At 41.5% G+C, this 12,689-nt stretch overlaps 1 protein-coding gene across 2 annotated transcripts in view; it reads left to right on the top strand.

Moving 5' to 3' along the window:
* Positions 1-12,689, top strand: part of supt5h (SPT5 homolog, DSIF elongation factor subunit) — an 80,122-nt gene that overhangs the window by 51,671 nt on the left and 15,762 nt on the right. For both annotated transcript variants that reach the window (XM_072269813.1, XM_072269812.1), the window contains 4 exons: positions 2,533-2,679; positions 7,547-7,672; positions 11,339-11,423; positions 12,482-12,589. In XM_072269813.1, coding sequence (XP_072125914.1) covers positions 2,533-2,679; positions 7,547-7,672; positions 11,339-11,423; positions 12,482-12,589 — 466 coding nt within the window. The remainder of the gene's footprint in view (positions 1-2,532; positions 2,680-7,546; positions 7,673-11,338; positions 11,424-12,481; positions 12,590-12,689) is intronic.

The following is a 12,689-nucleotide window of genomic DNA, read 5'->3' as shown; positions in this document are numbered from 1 at the left end:
CTGGAATTTTGTAGCTTGACTTTAAATTTGATTCCTTCTAAAATTTGGAAAGGACATCCTAATGATGTTGCTGGGCTGGATTTCTACTTTAGAAATGTTTTTCCAGTATGCAGGATTTGAGATAGCATGTCCTTCCTCTGGGCATTGTATAAAGTAAGGCTAAGCCTTAATGTGTGGAAACAAAAGCTTGATTTGTGTGTGGCTGCCTTATTGCTGAGGTTGGGATAGCTTTGGCTCGTGGTTGTTGAACGACAGCGACTATATTTCATTAGCCGTTGAGTAGATTTGATATGTTACCAAAGACACTCACAAATTTCTGCAGATGTAGAGCATTCTAACTGGCTGCATCACCGTTTGGTATTGCGGTGGGGGGGGGTTGTGACTACTGTGCAGGATCATAATAAGGTGCAGAGAGTTGTGAGCGCAGTCAATTCCATCATGGGCATTAGCCTTCATAGGACATCTTCAAGGAGTGATACCTGAAAAAGACAACGTCATTAAGGACCCCCATCACCCACGACATGTCCTCTTCTCATTGTTACCCTTAGGGAGGATGTACAGGAGCCTGAAGGCACACACTCAACAATTCAGGAGTAGCTTCTTCCCCTCTGCCATCAGATTGAACCCATGAACACTACCTCGCTACTTTCCCCTTCTCTGTTTGAACTATTAATTGAATTTTCTTTTTTTAAATATACTTTATATTTTTTATTATTTTCTAATGCACTGTACTGCTGACACATAACAACAAATTTCATGACATATGCCAGTGATATTAAACCTGATTCAAATTCATTAGCCTTACTTCAGGAGAGAGCTTCTTGAAGGGAAATATGAAGATTGTTTAATGTCGTTTCCTGTACACCAGTGTAAGGTGAACAAAGTAATTGTTACTCCAGATCCAATGGAGCATAGAAAGACCCACAGAAGATAAAGATCACAATAATAATAATAATAATAATAATAATAATAATAAAAAGAACACACTATCAATATAAGTACACAAGATAGCTTATGCACATCAATTGTATGTCAATAAGGTGATGCTAGGCTATGCATAAGGTGACTGAGGGGAAATAATAACGTAGTAGCGGAGTTAGTAGGTGGAGGTGTTGGTCAGACTTGCTGCTTGGGGAAAGTAACTGTTTGAGAGTCTGGTAGTCCTGGTGTGGATGCTACGTAGCCTCCTCCAGGTGGGAATTGGATGAACTCTCCATGAGCAGGGTGCATGGGATCCTTTATGCTGTTAGTGGCCCTTTCTGTGCACCTTATTGCACGTATGTCCTGAATGTTGAGTAAGCTGGTGCCAGTGGTGCTTTGGGCAGTGTTGACTACCTGTTGTAGAGCCTTCCTGTCTGTCACGGTGCAGTTTCCATACTGTGTAGTGATGCAGCTTGTTAGGATGCTCCATGAGAGGTTGTGTGTGATGTGCACTCCCGGAAATCTGAAACTGCTTGCAGTTTCCATTGTTGTGCTGCTGAGGTAAAGAGGGGTGTGAGTGGTGCACGTTCTCCTGAAGTTGATAACAATCTCCTTTGTTTTGTTGACATTAAAGAAGAGAGGGAGACAAGTACAGAGAAGGGGGGCGGAATTATAAATAGGTTGAGGTCAATCAAGGGCAGCTTTGCTCTTCACTAAGATGGCTGCTGTTATACACCCATTGGTTAGGACTGTGGCGTATGTTGTTGCTGTGAAGCAAACAACGTGGATACAAAGTTTTGTCGGAGCCCACATGTGATTATGCTCCACAGTCCCTTCTGATTAACAGGGTTGAAGGGTTTAGTGAGGTTGAAAAGGCGATGGCTAGAGGCCATTGCTGCTCCTTGTACTTCTGTTGATGGTGTGGTGTAGTGAGTAGTCCGTTCTACCCCCAGCTGGTCAGAATCGACAATGTAGTTTGTAAACATTAGCAAGACCTGTGTGGTTACTCCAATTGGATTTATTTTCTTATTGAATAGCGTCCTAATTCCAGTACCTCTGAAATTCCTGAGCTTATCCTCTTTCCTAATGTGAGTAGTAAAGTTGTGGATTCTTAATTGTTGAAGTTCAGAACTTCAGCTAGGATAAAACTAAGGTCAGATTTTTTGTCACGTCTACAGTGAAATGCATTGTTTGTGTCCCTGACCAATACAGTCCAGGAATGTACTGGGGGGCAGCCTGCTCCTGACATTTTTGTTTTGTAGTGAGAATATGGCATTCTGATTTGTTGGTTAGCAGTAGCAGCAAGGCTGGACTGCATAGACTGTTGTGCTGCTAAGTCGAAGGTACTTGCATTAAGGAGCTTGGTTTTCTCCTGTGGGAGAAGATGTTGCTTTTGTTCTAGATAGGTTCACCTCCATTCTTGGCTCCCAGTGAGGTGCGGCAGCCTTTGATGTTTGGGCCGCAGGTGGCTGTGATTGTTGTGAAGAACCTGCGTGTGTACTTGCTGACAGCAAATTGTGCTCTTTCCACCCAGTACCTGTTGTTTAGGACCTCTTGTACGCGGGCTGAGAGCTACAAGCACCTTGTTCATTAAATGTTTGTCATTTGCAGGTCCTTAACATGTACGGGAAGGTTATTACTGTGCGGCACCAAGCGATAACCCGGAAAAAGGATAATAGGTTTGCTGTAGCTCTGGACTCTGAACAAAACAACATTCACGTGAAAGACGTCGTCAAAGTCATTGATGGACCGCACTCAGTAAGGCTTCGCTTGGTTTTTTCTCAAGACCGTAACTACAATAATTTGAAATAGTTGAGTTGTACACATACACATATGCACACGTACACAGTACTGTGCAAAAGTCTTGTGCACCCTAGATTTTTTTATATAAATTTTGTTTTGGATGTTAACTTTTCGTCTTCTGCATTAGTGTGTCAGTAGAAAAGAGTAAGTTTTAGATTTCCAAGCATTCGTTTTCCAAAAAGTTAAATGTTGCAGAGAATTTTTTTTGTATTTTGTTAAAGAAAGTAACGTAGTAAGTAATAGATAACTTTTCAAGTAAATACATGATGAATTTGTAGGTATCTAGCCCAGTGCTTAATTAAATGAAGATAACAAACAGGACACTAATAATCAATGATGTAATGAGTGGAATGAACTAAACTGATTTACTGAAACAAACGGGTGTAGAAGGAATTAGTTTGGGCGAAGGATAACCAAACTAAAAGGTGAGGGTGCAGCAGATGTGACCATCAATTCTTACACCTTGGCAAGAGTGAGCAGAACAACAGGACACAAGGTGGTCACCCTGTGTCAGCAAGCAGAAATTTCACAGCAGACAGGAGTTTCAAGACGTGCTGTCCAAGCTCTTCTGAAGAAGCACGAAGGAATGAGAAAGGTGGATGACTAGAAACACCGTGGTCGGACATAGAAACTAAATGCAGCAGATGAGAGATACATCCAAGTCAGAAGTCCAGCACTGCTATTAGCTCTGAAATCACAGAAGCAACTGGAACCCAAATACACCCCTCTATAGTCTGGAGAAGTCTTGTCAGAGGATGTCTTTGTGGAAGAGTTGCTGCCAAAAAGCATTCCTACAAAGTAGAAACAAAGCCAAGAGACTCACCTATGCACAAAAACACAGACTGGCGTGCTGAACAATGGCAGCAAGTGCTGTGGACTGACGAGTCAAAGTTTGAAATGGGAAGCAGTTTGTCAGTAGAAAAGCTACGTGAATGAGTGTCTGCAGCCAACAGTGAAGTGTGGTGGAGATTTCCTGCAGGCTTGGGGTTGTATTTCTGCAAATGGAGTTGGTGATCTGGTCAGAATTAATGGAATCCTAAATTACAAGCAGATTCTTATACATTACGCAATACCACCAAGGAGGCATCTGATGGATCCCAACTTCATTCTGCAGCAGGACAGTGACCCCAAACACACAGCCAAGGTCATAAAGAACTATCTTCAGCACAAAGAATTCAGCATGAAGAGCAGAATTATCTGCAGCTTAATGTGAAAAAGACTAAGGAGTTGGTGGTAGACCTGAGGAGAACTAAGGTACTGGTGACCCCTGTTTCCATCCAGGGGGTCAGTGTGGACATGGTGGAGGATTACAAGTACCTGGGGATACGAATTGACAATAAACTGGACTGGTCAAAGAACACTGAGGCTGTTTACAAGAAGGGTCAGAGCCGTCTCTATTTTCTGAGCAGACTGAGGTCCTTTAACATCTGCCGGACGATGCTGAGGATGATCTACGAGTCTGTGGTGGCCAGTGCGATCATGTTTGCTGTTGTGTGCTGGGGCAGCAGACACCAACAGAATCAACAAACTCATTCGTAAGGCCAGTGATGTTGTGGGGATGGAACTGGACTCTCTGACGGTGGTGTCTGAAAAGAGGATGCAGTCCAAGTTGCATGCCATCTTGGACAATGTCTCCCATCCACTACATAATGTTCTGGTTGGGCACAGGAGTACATTCAGCCAGAGACTCATTCCACCGAGATGCAACACAGAGCGTCATAGGAAGTCATTCCTGCCTGTGGCCATCAAACTTTACAACTCCTCCCTTGGAGGGTCAGACACCCTGAGCCAATAGGCTGGTCCTGGACTTATTTCCTGGCATGATTTACATATTACTACTTAATTATTTATGGTTTTATTACTATTTAATTATTTATGGTGCAACTGTAACGAAAACCAATTTCCCCCGGGATCAATAAAGTATGACTATGACCATAAGAAGACCAAGGAGTTCTGCAGCAGATGGTATGGCCTCCTCAGACCCCTGATCTCAACAGCATTGAGCATTCCTGGAGTGACAGAAGCAAATGGGGGGTGGTGGGGGGAGACGGAGCATGGAGACAGGCTCTTCAGCTCAGTGAATCCACACTGATCACCAGTTTACACAGATCCTACATTAATCCCATTTTTCATTCTCCCTCCTCTTTCCTCACCCTCCAGATTCTGATTCTGCCATTTATATGCATACTTGGTTCAAATTGCAGTGGGCAATCAACCTGACAACCCACATACGTTTGTGGTGTTAGGGTTTACTCACACAGTCACAAGAAGAAGCTGCAAAGTCTGCAAACAATGTCTGTGGTCATAATACAAGATATTCTACAGATGCTGGAAATCCAGAGCAACACACACAATGCTGGAGGAACTCAGCAGGTCAGGCAGCATCTGTGGAAATGAATAAACAGTCAATGTTTCAGGCTGACAAACAGTCCTGATGAAAGGCTTCGGCCAAAACTTCAACTGTTTATTCCTCTGCCTGATCTGCTGAGTTCTTCCAGTGTTTTGAATGCCAGAGGTCAGAATTGTGCCTGAGTATTTGTTGCTGTGAGGCAGCTGCTCTACTCGCTGTTTGTTGCTGTGTCTGGATTGCAGCTGCAAGAAGTGAAAATTCTACATCTAGGAATGGATCCTACATCCTTTACAAAAAAAAAATATTTAAAAAAAGGACAACCCAAGCTGTAGTGAGATTTGAAAATTCATTTCATAATTCAAATGAATACCAAGTGAAAATATTATACAGCTGCTTGTACACTACAGTAGTAACAATAAACCATTGAAATTGCATCAGCACCATATATAATGAAAAACATTCCAGTAATGTTTTGTTAAAACAATTGGTTCTTGGATCTGACTCGATTAGACAGAAAAACACCAACACCAATTATCCACTGAGACCAGGGGTTTCCAACCTGAGGTCCATGTGCCCCTTGCTAAATGGTATTGGTCCATGGCATAAAGAAGGTTGGGAACCCATGACTTAGACCTACAAAACTATATTTACTAGGACAGAACAGAGCAAGCATTAGAATACTTATCTAGACATTTGTGGGCCCTTCTCACTGCAGCACCCATCCCGTTCTGCTGAGCCACAGTGCCATTCACAACCAGCCCGATGGTGAAGCCCCGAAAAACGACCTCAAAGCCCCCCCCCCCAAAAGCTCTGTTTCATACCCTTTCTATTGATACGAAGTGCTGCAGTAAGTGGATCAGTATATTAGCACCATCTCAAACCACCGAATCAGAGCCAGTCATCACTTGTCACCACTCTTCACGAGTCCCACCCCTCTGTTCACCATGTTCCCATGGTTGTTCCCACAGTATTGCATTCTCATGGTGTATTCATGTAGTGTAATCAAAGCTGTAGCCATTTCTGGTACATTCAAGGCCACAGTAGTGGTGAGTCGTTCACTGCTGGAAGAGCTAGTTATGAGGAGATAGTTACTTAATTATCTCTTCCTTCCCATTGTGCAATGAGCAGAACTCCAGTTGCAACCTATTTGTTTTAGCATGATTTCCCTGATCTTGTATTCTGTCCTTCAGGGATTAAAGACAGTTGTCCTGTACACCTTTCAAAAAAGAAACCTTACCTACCTGTCTTGTTACCTTAAGGGATTTGAAGATATTTTAGTAGCGCGCGCTCTCTCTCTCTCTCTCTTCGTCAGGTCACTCATCTGAGTGCTACTGGTACCATGTAACCCAGTACTACCTGTCGCATGGTTGGGTGGTCGGCGACTAAATCGGCTCCCCCATCAGGCTTGCCTGGTGAGAAGGGTGGCTGGACACCCTGCAGAACAAAAAACAAGACCTGTCAAAGGGCGGATGAACCCTCTTGTAGGGTCAACGGCCATCTAGCAAACACGTGCCGTGAAGCGCGGAAAGAGCATCCCTTGCATCAAAGCTTGGTCTGGCCATTCACTGCAACAGAACTTCCCCCAGCCGTCTTGGACCCCACCATGCCACTGGATCCGGGAGGGGATGTTGGGAGGGTGGGTCTGGACCTGTGCAACCCCCTACTCACCTAAAGTCCATTCACGCACACGCTGTTCCTTTCTGAGGAACCATCATCATCCTGTGGGATGGATAGCCAGAGAGTAGCGCTCTCCTCTCTTGTGTACCCTACAAAAAATCCTTCCAACACAAAAGAAAGCTCCCATCAGGTTATTCCTATGACTTGAGGTTCTTCAGAGAATTTGTGTACTGGAGGAGAGATCTCTTCTAAGCCCAAGTGAGAATTCATCTGGAATAGCTTCAATCTCACAACCCAGGGAGGGATATATGTGTAAAAGAGAGAGTACAGGAAAAAATATTCAAAATAATTCCGGGTCAGTGAATTTGTAAATCAAATGACATAAATTATAATTGAATGAGTTGGGTCTCGATGGCTGTTGCTGCTAGTTTAATCCAAAGGCAAGTATTCCTGTACATTGAAGAAGACTTAAACCTTCCAATATTTACTTGGAGGTAATTATTTTCATCTTTCATGTAGTCTTTATTCAAATTATTAATTTGTTTTCCCCAGGTATTAGTTGATTAATTATGTATTTTATGCACTTTATATTATTGTTCTCCCAATTAATCTTCAGTGGTTCAGTTTAATGTCAGTGAATGTACAGAGTATACCACTGGAAATCCTTACTCTTCACAGACATCTACAAAACAGAGAGAGAGAGAGACAAAAAGAACAATGAATGACAGAAAAAGCATTAGAACACAAAATTCATGCAGTCAGCCAGTTTCTATAGGTGAAATGTGTAAGTTTGGCTGAAATATGCAGGCACACAATGTTTATCTGAACATGTAAAATTGTAAAATTGACTTTCAGGGCCGTGAGGGTGAGATTCGACATTTGTATCGCAGCTTTGCATTCCTACACTGTAAGAAGTTGGTGGAGAATGGCGGCATGTTCGTTTGCAAAACTCGCCACTTGGTACTTGCTGGTGGTGCAAAGGTAAGCATAATAAAACATCTTTTTAGAATCAAAATAGGGAGCATAATTCTGCTCTTAAAGTAAACATTAAGTTTCCTAAAGTGAGTTGAAAGCTTGTATTTGTAAAATGAGAAGTGTGTTACTGCATTGAGATTAGTGATGAAGATCCTGGCAGTATAGCAAGGGAATTTTTATTCCAAATGTTTCCAAAGGTAGTATCAATGCCAAATGTTACCAAGCATTGTGAGTGTAAGTGATGACTGCATACACAAGACTGGATCTGGCTTCAATTCGGAATTTTGTAGTTGTCTTTGTTTAAAAAGTTCAAGGTAAATTTATTAACATATATGGCACCATATGCAACCATGAGATTTTTTTTGTGGGCATTCACAGTAGATACAAGAAATACAATAGAATCAATGAAAGACGACACCCTACAGGAATGACAAACATCCAAAGTGCAAAAGACAACAGACTGTGTAAACATTAAAAGAAAGAAAAAGAAATAATAATAAATAAATAAACAATAAATATTGAGTGGCAGAGTCCTTGAAAGTGAGTCCATAGGTTGTGGAATCAGTTCTGTGCTGGGGTGAGCGAAGTTTTCCCCTTTGGTTCAAGACCCTGATGGTTGAGGGGTAGTGACTGTTCCTGAACCTGTTGGTGTGAATCCCGGGGCTACCTGATGGCAGAAGCGAGAAAAGAGCACTTGGGGTTGGTGGTGCTCCTTGATGATGGATGCTGCTTTCCAGCAACAGTGTTTCATGTAGATGTTGCTCAGTGGTGGGGAGGACTTGACTGGTGATGGACTGGGCTGTATCCACTACTTGTTGTGAGATTTTTCATTCAAGGACATTGGTGTTTCCATACCAGGCTGTGATGCAGCCAACCAATATACTCTCCACTACACATCTATAGAAGTTGTGAAATTCATCTTCATATCTATATTTTGACTGCTTTTGAGTTCTCTTCCTCAAAGAGCCTTGAACATTTTTAAGACAGATATAGACAGAATTTTTGATAAACCAGGGTGTGAAAGGTTGCTGATCTGGACAGAAGTGGAGAGCTGAGGTTACAGCTAGATCTTATTAAATAGTAGAGGGGCTTGAAGGACCAAAAGGCCTCTTGCTCTTAATTTTTGTCTGTCTAGAAGTCTGAAATGAAACTGGAACCACTGCAAATGCTCAGCAGTTTCAGAGATAGAAATCAGTTTCAGAGATAGAATTAAAGTTGCAGGTCCACGACACAGAAAAATTTTAAATTATTTGTTTTAAACTGCAGAGAAAGGGGAGAGGTGGAAAGAATAGATTTGGATTTATCAATGACATGGACATTGAAATGTAAAGTGAAAAGCATTGTTTGCATTGAGAACCAACATAGCCAAGGTTGAGCCAATGGCACATCCCTAAAGGAGATGTCTGTGATCAAGAGATACTGGATGCAACATGATGGTGCTGTCTGAGAGAGGGTGGTGAAGTCCTGTTAATCATTACTGAGCTGTGTTGGAGAGATGCAATACAAGGATAAATTTAAATGGAAGCAGAGCTGGAACTATGAGGAACAAAGTGATAGTAATACTACAAACCTAAAGTAAAACTGTGCTGGAAATACTCAGCAGATCAGATAACACTTATGGAGAGAGAAAAGTAGAATCACCATTCCAAGCTGAAGGCTTGCACCCAAAAAATAAAATTTTCAGAGTTCTAAAGTTCAAGATAAATTTATTATCAAACTGTATATATATGTTACCATATACATCACTGAGATACATTTTTCTTACGGGCATACTCAATAAATCCAAGAACCATAATAGAATTAATGAAAGACTGCACCAACAGGATGGACAAACAACTCGTGCAAAAGCTAACAAACTATCGAAATACAAGTGAATAAAAGCAATAAGTATCGAGAACATGAGATGATGAGTCCTTGAAGGAGTCCTCCTCTTTCCTTAACATCTTTCTGTTACTATGTTGATTTGGTACTTTTGAGTGTTCCTTATTCTTGTCTGACAGAGTTATTCTGTTTCCCCACTTTTCCCTCTTGTTTTTCTTACTGAAGTCCTTTACCGTTTCTCCTCCCCACCCCCAAAACAGTTTCAGTTCTCAACACTTACTGCTTTATTCCATTTTATCCAACCTTGGATATTCCTTGTTGTCTTGAACTTCCTCTCCTTTATAGGAACACATTGACCCTGAATTCTCACTGTTTCACTTTTAAAGATTACCTCTTGTCAGCCTTACTTGCAGGTAACTGCCTAATTATGCCAGTCTTGCTTTCCTTTTTGAAATTGGCATTTCCTCAATTAATGGCCTTAATTTATGATCTGTCCTTTTTTTTCCCCTCTATAACCACCTCGAAGATGTATGGTCCATTTCCCATTGAACTCCCTCTACTTGTCTGTGGAATCCTAAAGCTACAAGTTTAATTTGCCAGAAGTGAGAGGAATTACTTCTCTGTTTCCACAAACTTATTAATAATGCCTACTTGTCCGTCATTCGAACTTACAGCTCACAAATACCCCAACTTAAGCATAGCCTATACATATGAACTGCATTTGCGAGATCAATGGGATGGATTTGCTGGCTGATGCAGGGCTGGGGGACATCTCCTGCCAAGTGGGAACTTGGTTCATGGCCACGTTTCAAACTTGCAAACTGCTTGGTACAAACAGCTCACAACCATAAGGCTCTTGAACCAAGGGGGAATAACGTGGCTCAGCTTCACTTCGCCCATCGTTGAAATGTTCCCTCAACCAATGGACTAACTTTCAAGGACTTTTCATCTCATGTTCTTGATGTTTGTTGCTATATTATTTATTATTATTAGTCATATAAAAGTACAGGTCAGAAACAGGCCTGTCTAGTCCATGCTGAACCATTTAAACAACCTCGTCCTATCGACCTGCCCGCCATACCCCAACCATCCATGTACCTATCCAAATTTCTCTTAAATGTTGAAATTGACTTTGCATGCACCATTTGTGTTGGCAACTCATTCCACACTCTCATGACCCTCTAAGTGAAGAATTTTCCCATTATGTTCCCCTTAAACTTTTTACTTTTTACCCTTAACCCATGACCTCTGGTTGTAGTCCCACCCAACACCAGTGGAAAAAGCCTGCTTGCATTTACCCTATGTATACCCCTCATAATTTTGTATAATTTGATCAAATCTCCCCTCGATCATCTACATTCCAAGGAATAAAGTTGTTCCTCTTTACTTCTATTTGTATTTGCATAGTTTGTTGTCTTCTGGACTCTGGTTAAACGCCCAAGTTTGATGATCTTTCATTTACTCTATTATGGTTGTTGGTTTTATTGAGTACGCCCACAAGAAAAGGAATCGCAGGGTTATATATGGTGATGTGTGTGCTTTGATAATAAATTTACTTTGAACGGGATCATGGTGTAATCTGGGATGGACCTGTATTCAACACTTGTAGAGCCATTTTGAGAAAACAGATTAAATTTTCCTTTAAACTAGAACTGCTTCTTCACCTTGCATTACAATCAATAATTGTTCACCAATTTTAAGAAGGGGAAAATGTTGGAAGCAGGTAGCATAAATCAGAGTTCCAGGCCAAGGACATCTCCTTGTGCTGCGTCTTTCCAGAATTTGCTGTTTTCTTTCAGATTTCAAATGTCTGATATTTCTCTTAATTCATTACTTTTACTTCTGTTGTAGCCAAGGGATGTTACAAATTTCACAGTGGGTGGATTTGCTCCAATGAGCCCCCGGATCAGCAGTCCGATGCACCCCAGTGGTGGAGGTGAGTGAGTGCCCACTGTCATCACCGCGACTGAAATCTGGTTCAGCCCAACACGACCCATTGATATAAGCCTACGTGACCCTGTGTCCTGTTCCTAAGGTGTGCCCTCCCATTGGTATCATACAATTGGGAGTAAGGGTACACAACAGATAATTTACTGCTCTAAAAATCTAGAATCCTAATTATGACCTAGAAACATACAGTGGATTCCTTTTAATTGGGACACATCGTGACCAGTACATTTAGATCCAATTAAGCAGCTGCCCAATTAGCCAAACCCTCATGGAAATAGTTAAAAAGGTATATATTTAAAAAAAAAGACACACTTCTGTTTAACTGAGTAACAAATTATGGTCTTATTTAAATGAAATACAGAATAAATTAGAACACTATCAATACTAATACAGTACTATAAGGCTGTGTATTAGTTCTTAATAGTTATTGATGGAGGAATTCATCCGGTGTACGCTGCCGTGTTCTTTTGATTGACTGTAAATGAATAAAATCAGCGCAAACACCTAGAGCAGATAATGGACTGCCTTCATACAATGCTTTTGACAGTTGCAACCTCCAATTCTTCATTTTCACTGTAACATTCAAGATGATTGTCAATTATTCAAATTCTTCGTAGTTCCTAACTTGTGAAATAGTGAAATCATTTTCACTCCCAGCTGTTTTTGGCATCTCCAAGCCTAAATGCTTGTGTAACTCTCACTTCGGCTAGCGCTTTAATATAGGGGCTGATAGCCCCCAGCCTGGCCAAACTTAAGAAATCTCGTTTGGGTGGATGCTGCACGATGATTCCCCCTGTTACAAACCAGTGCCCCGAAATAACCCCGACAGAAATCACTACTTATAACTGACTCTATTTGAAAACCTTCTGCTCGAAGCAGGGTGTAGTGTTTTATTTCACTTATTTTTCTGACTTGCATTTTGTGCATTTGCCTTATTTCCATGCTGAGGTGTAGATTGTCTGTGCAATTGGTATATTTTGATGGTTAGTTAACAGCTTTTATTTTTGCAACTATGCAGAAACGGATAACTATTTTATCTTACAGCCCCTCGAGGTGGCGGATTTGGAGGACAAGGAATGGGCCGTGGTCGAGGACGCAGAGACAATGATTTGATTGGACAGACAGTTCGCATTTCACAAGGGCCTTATAAAGGTTTGTCTGAAACAGACTTTTTAAAATAATGCCAGCTTGTGAAGGCCACTTGATTGAGATAATATGCACCACTGGACCTGCTAAACTTGTGGTACTGCCA

Source organism: Mobula birostris, chromosome 10, assembly GCF_030028105.1.
Source record: "Mobula birostris isolate sMobBir1 chromosome 10, sMobBir1.hap1, whole genome shotgun sequence".
NCBI classification, from domain to species: Eukaryota; Metazoa; Chordata; class Chondrichthyes; order Myliobatiformes; family Myliobatidae; genus Mobula; species Mobula birostris.
Note: the sequence above shows the minus strand (reverse complement) of the source record. Positions and strands in the feature narration are given on the sequence as shown.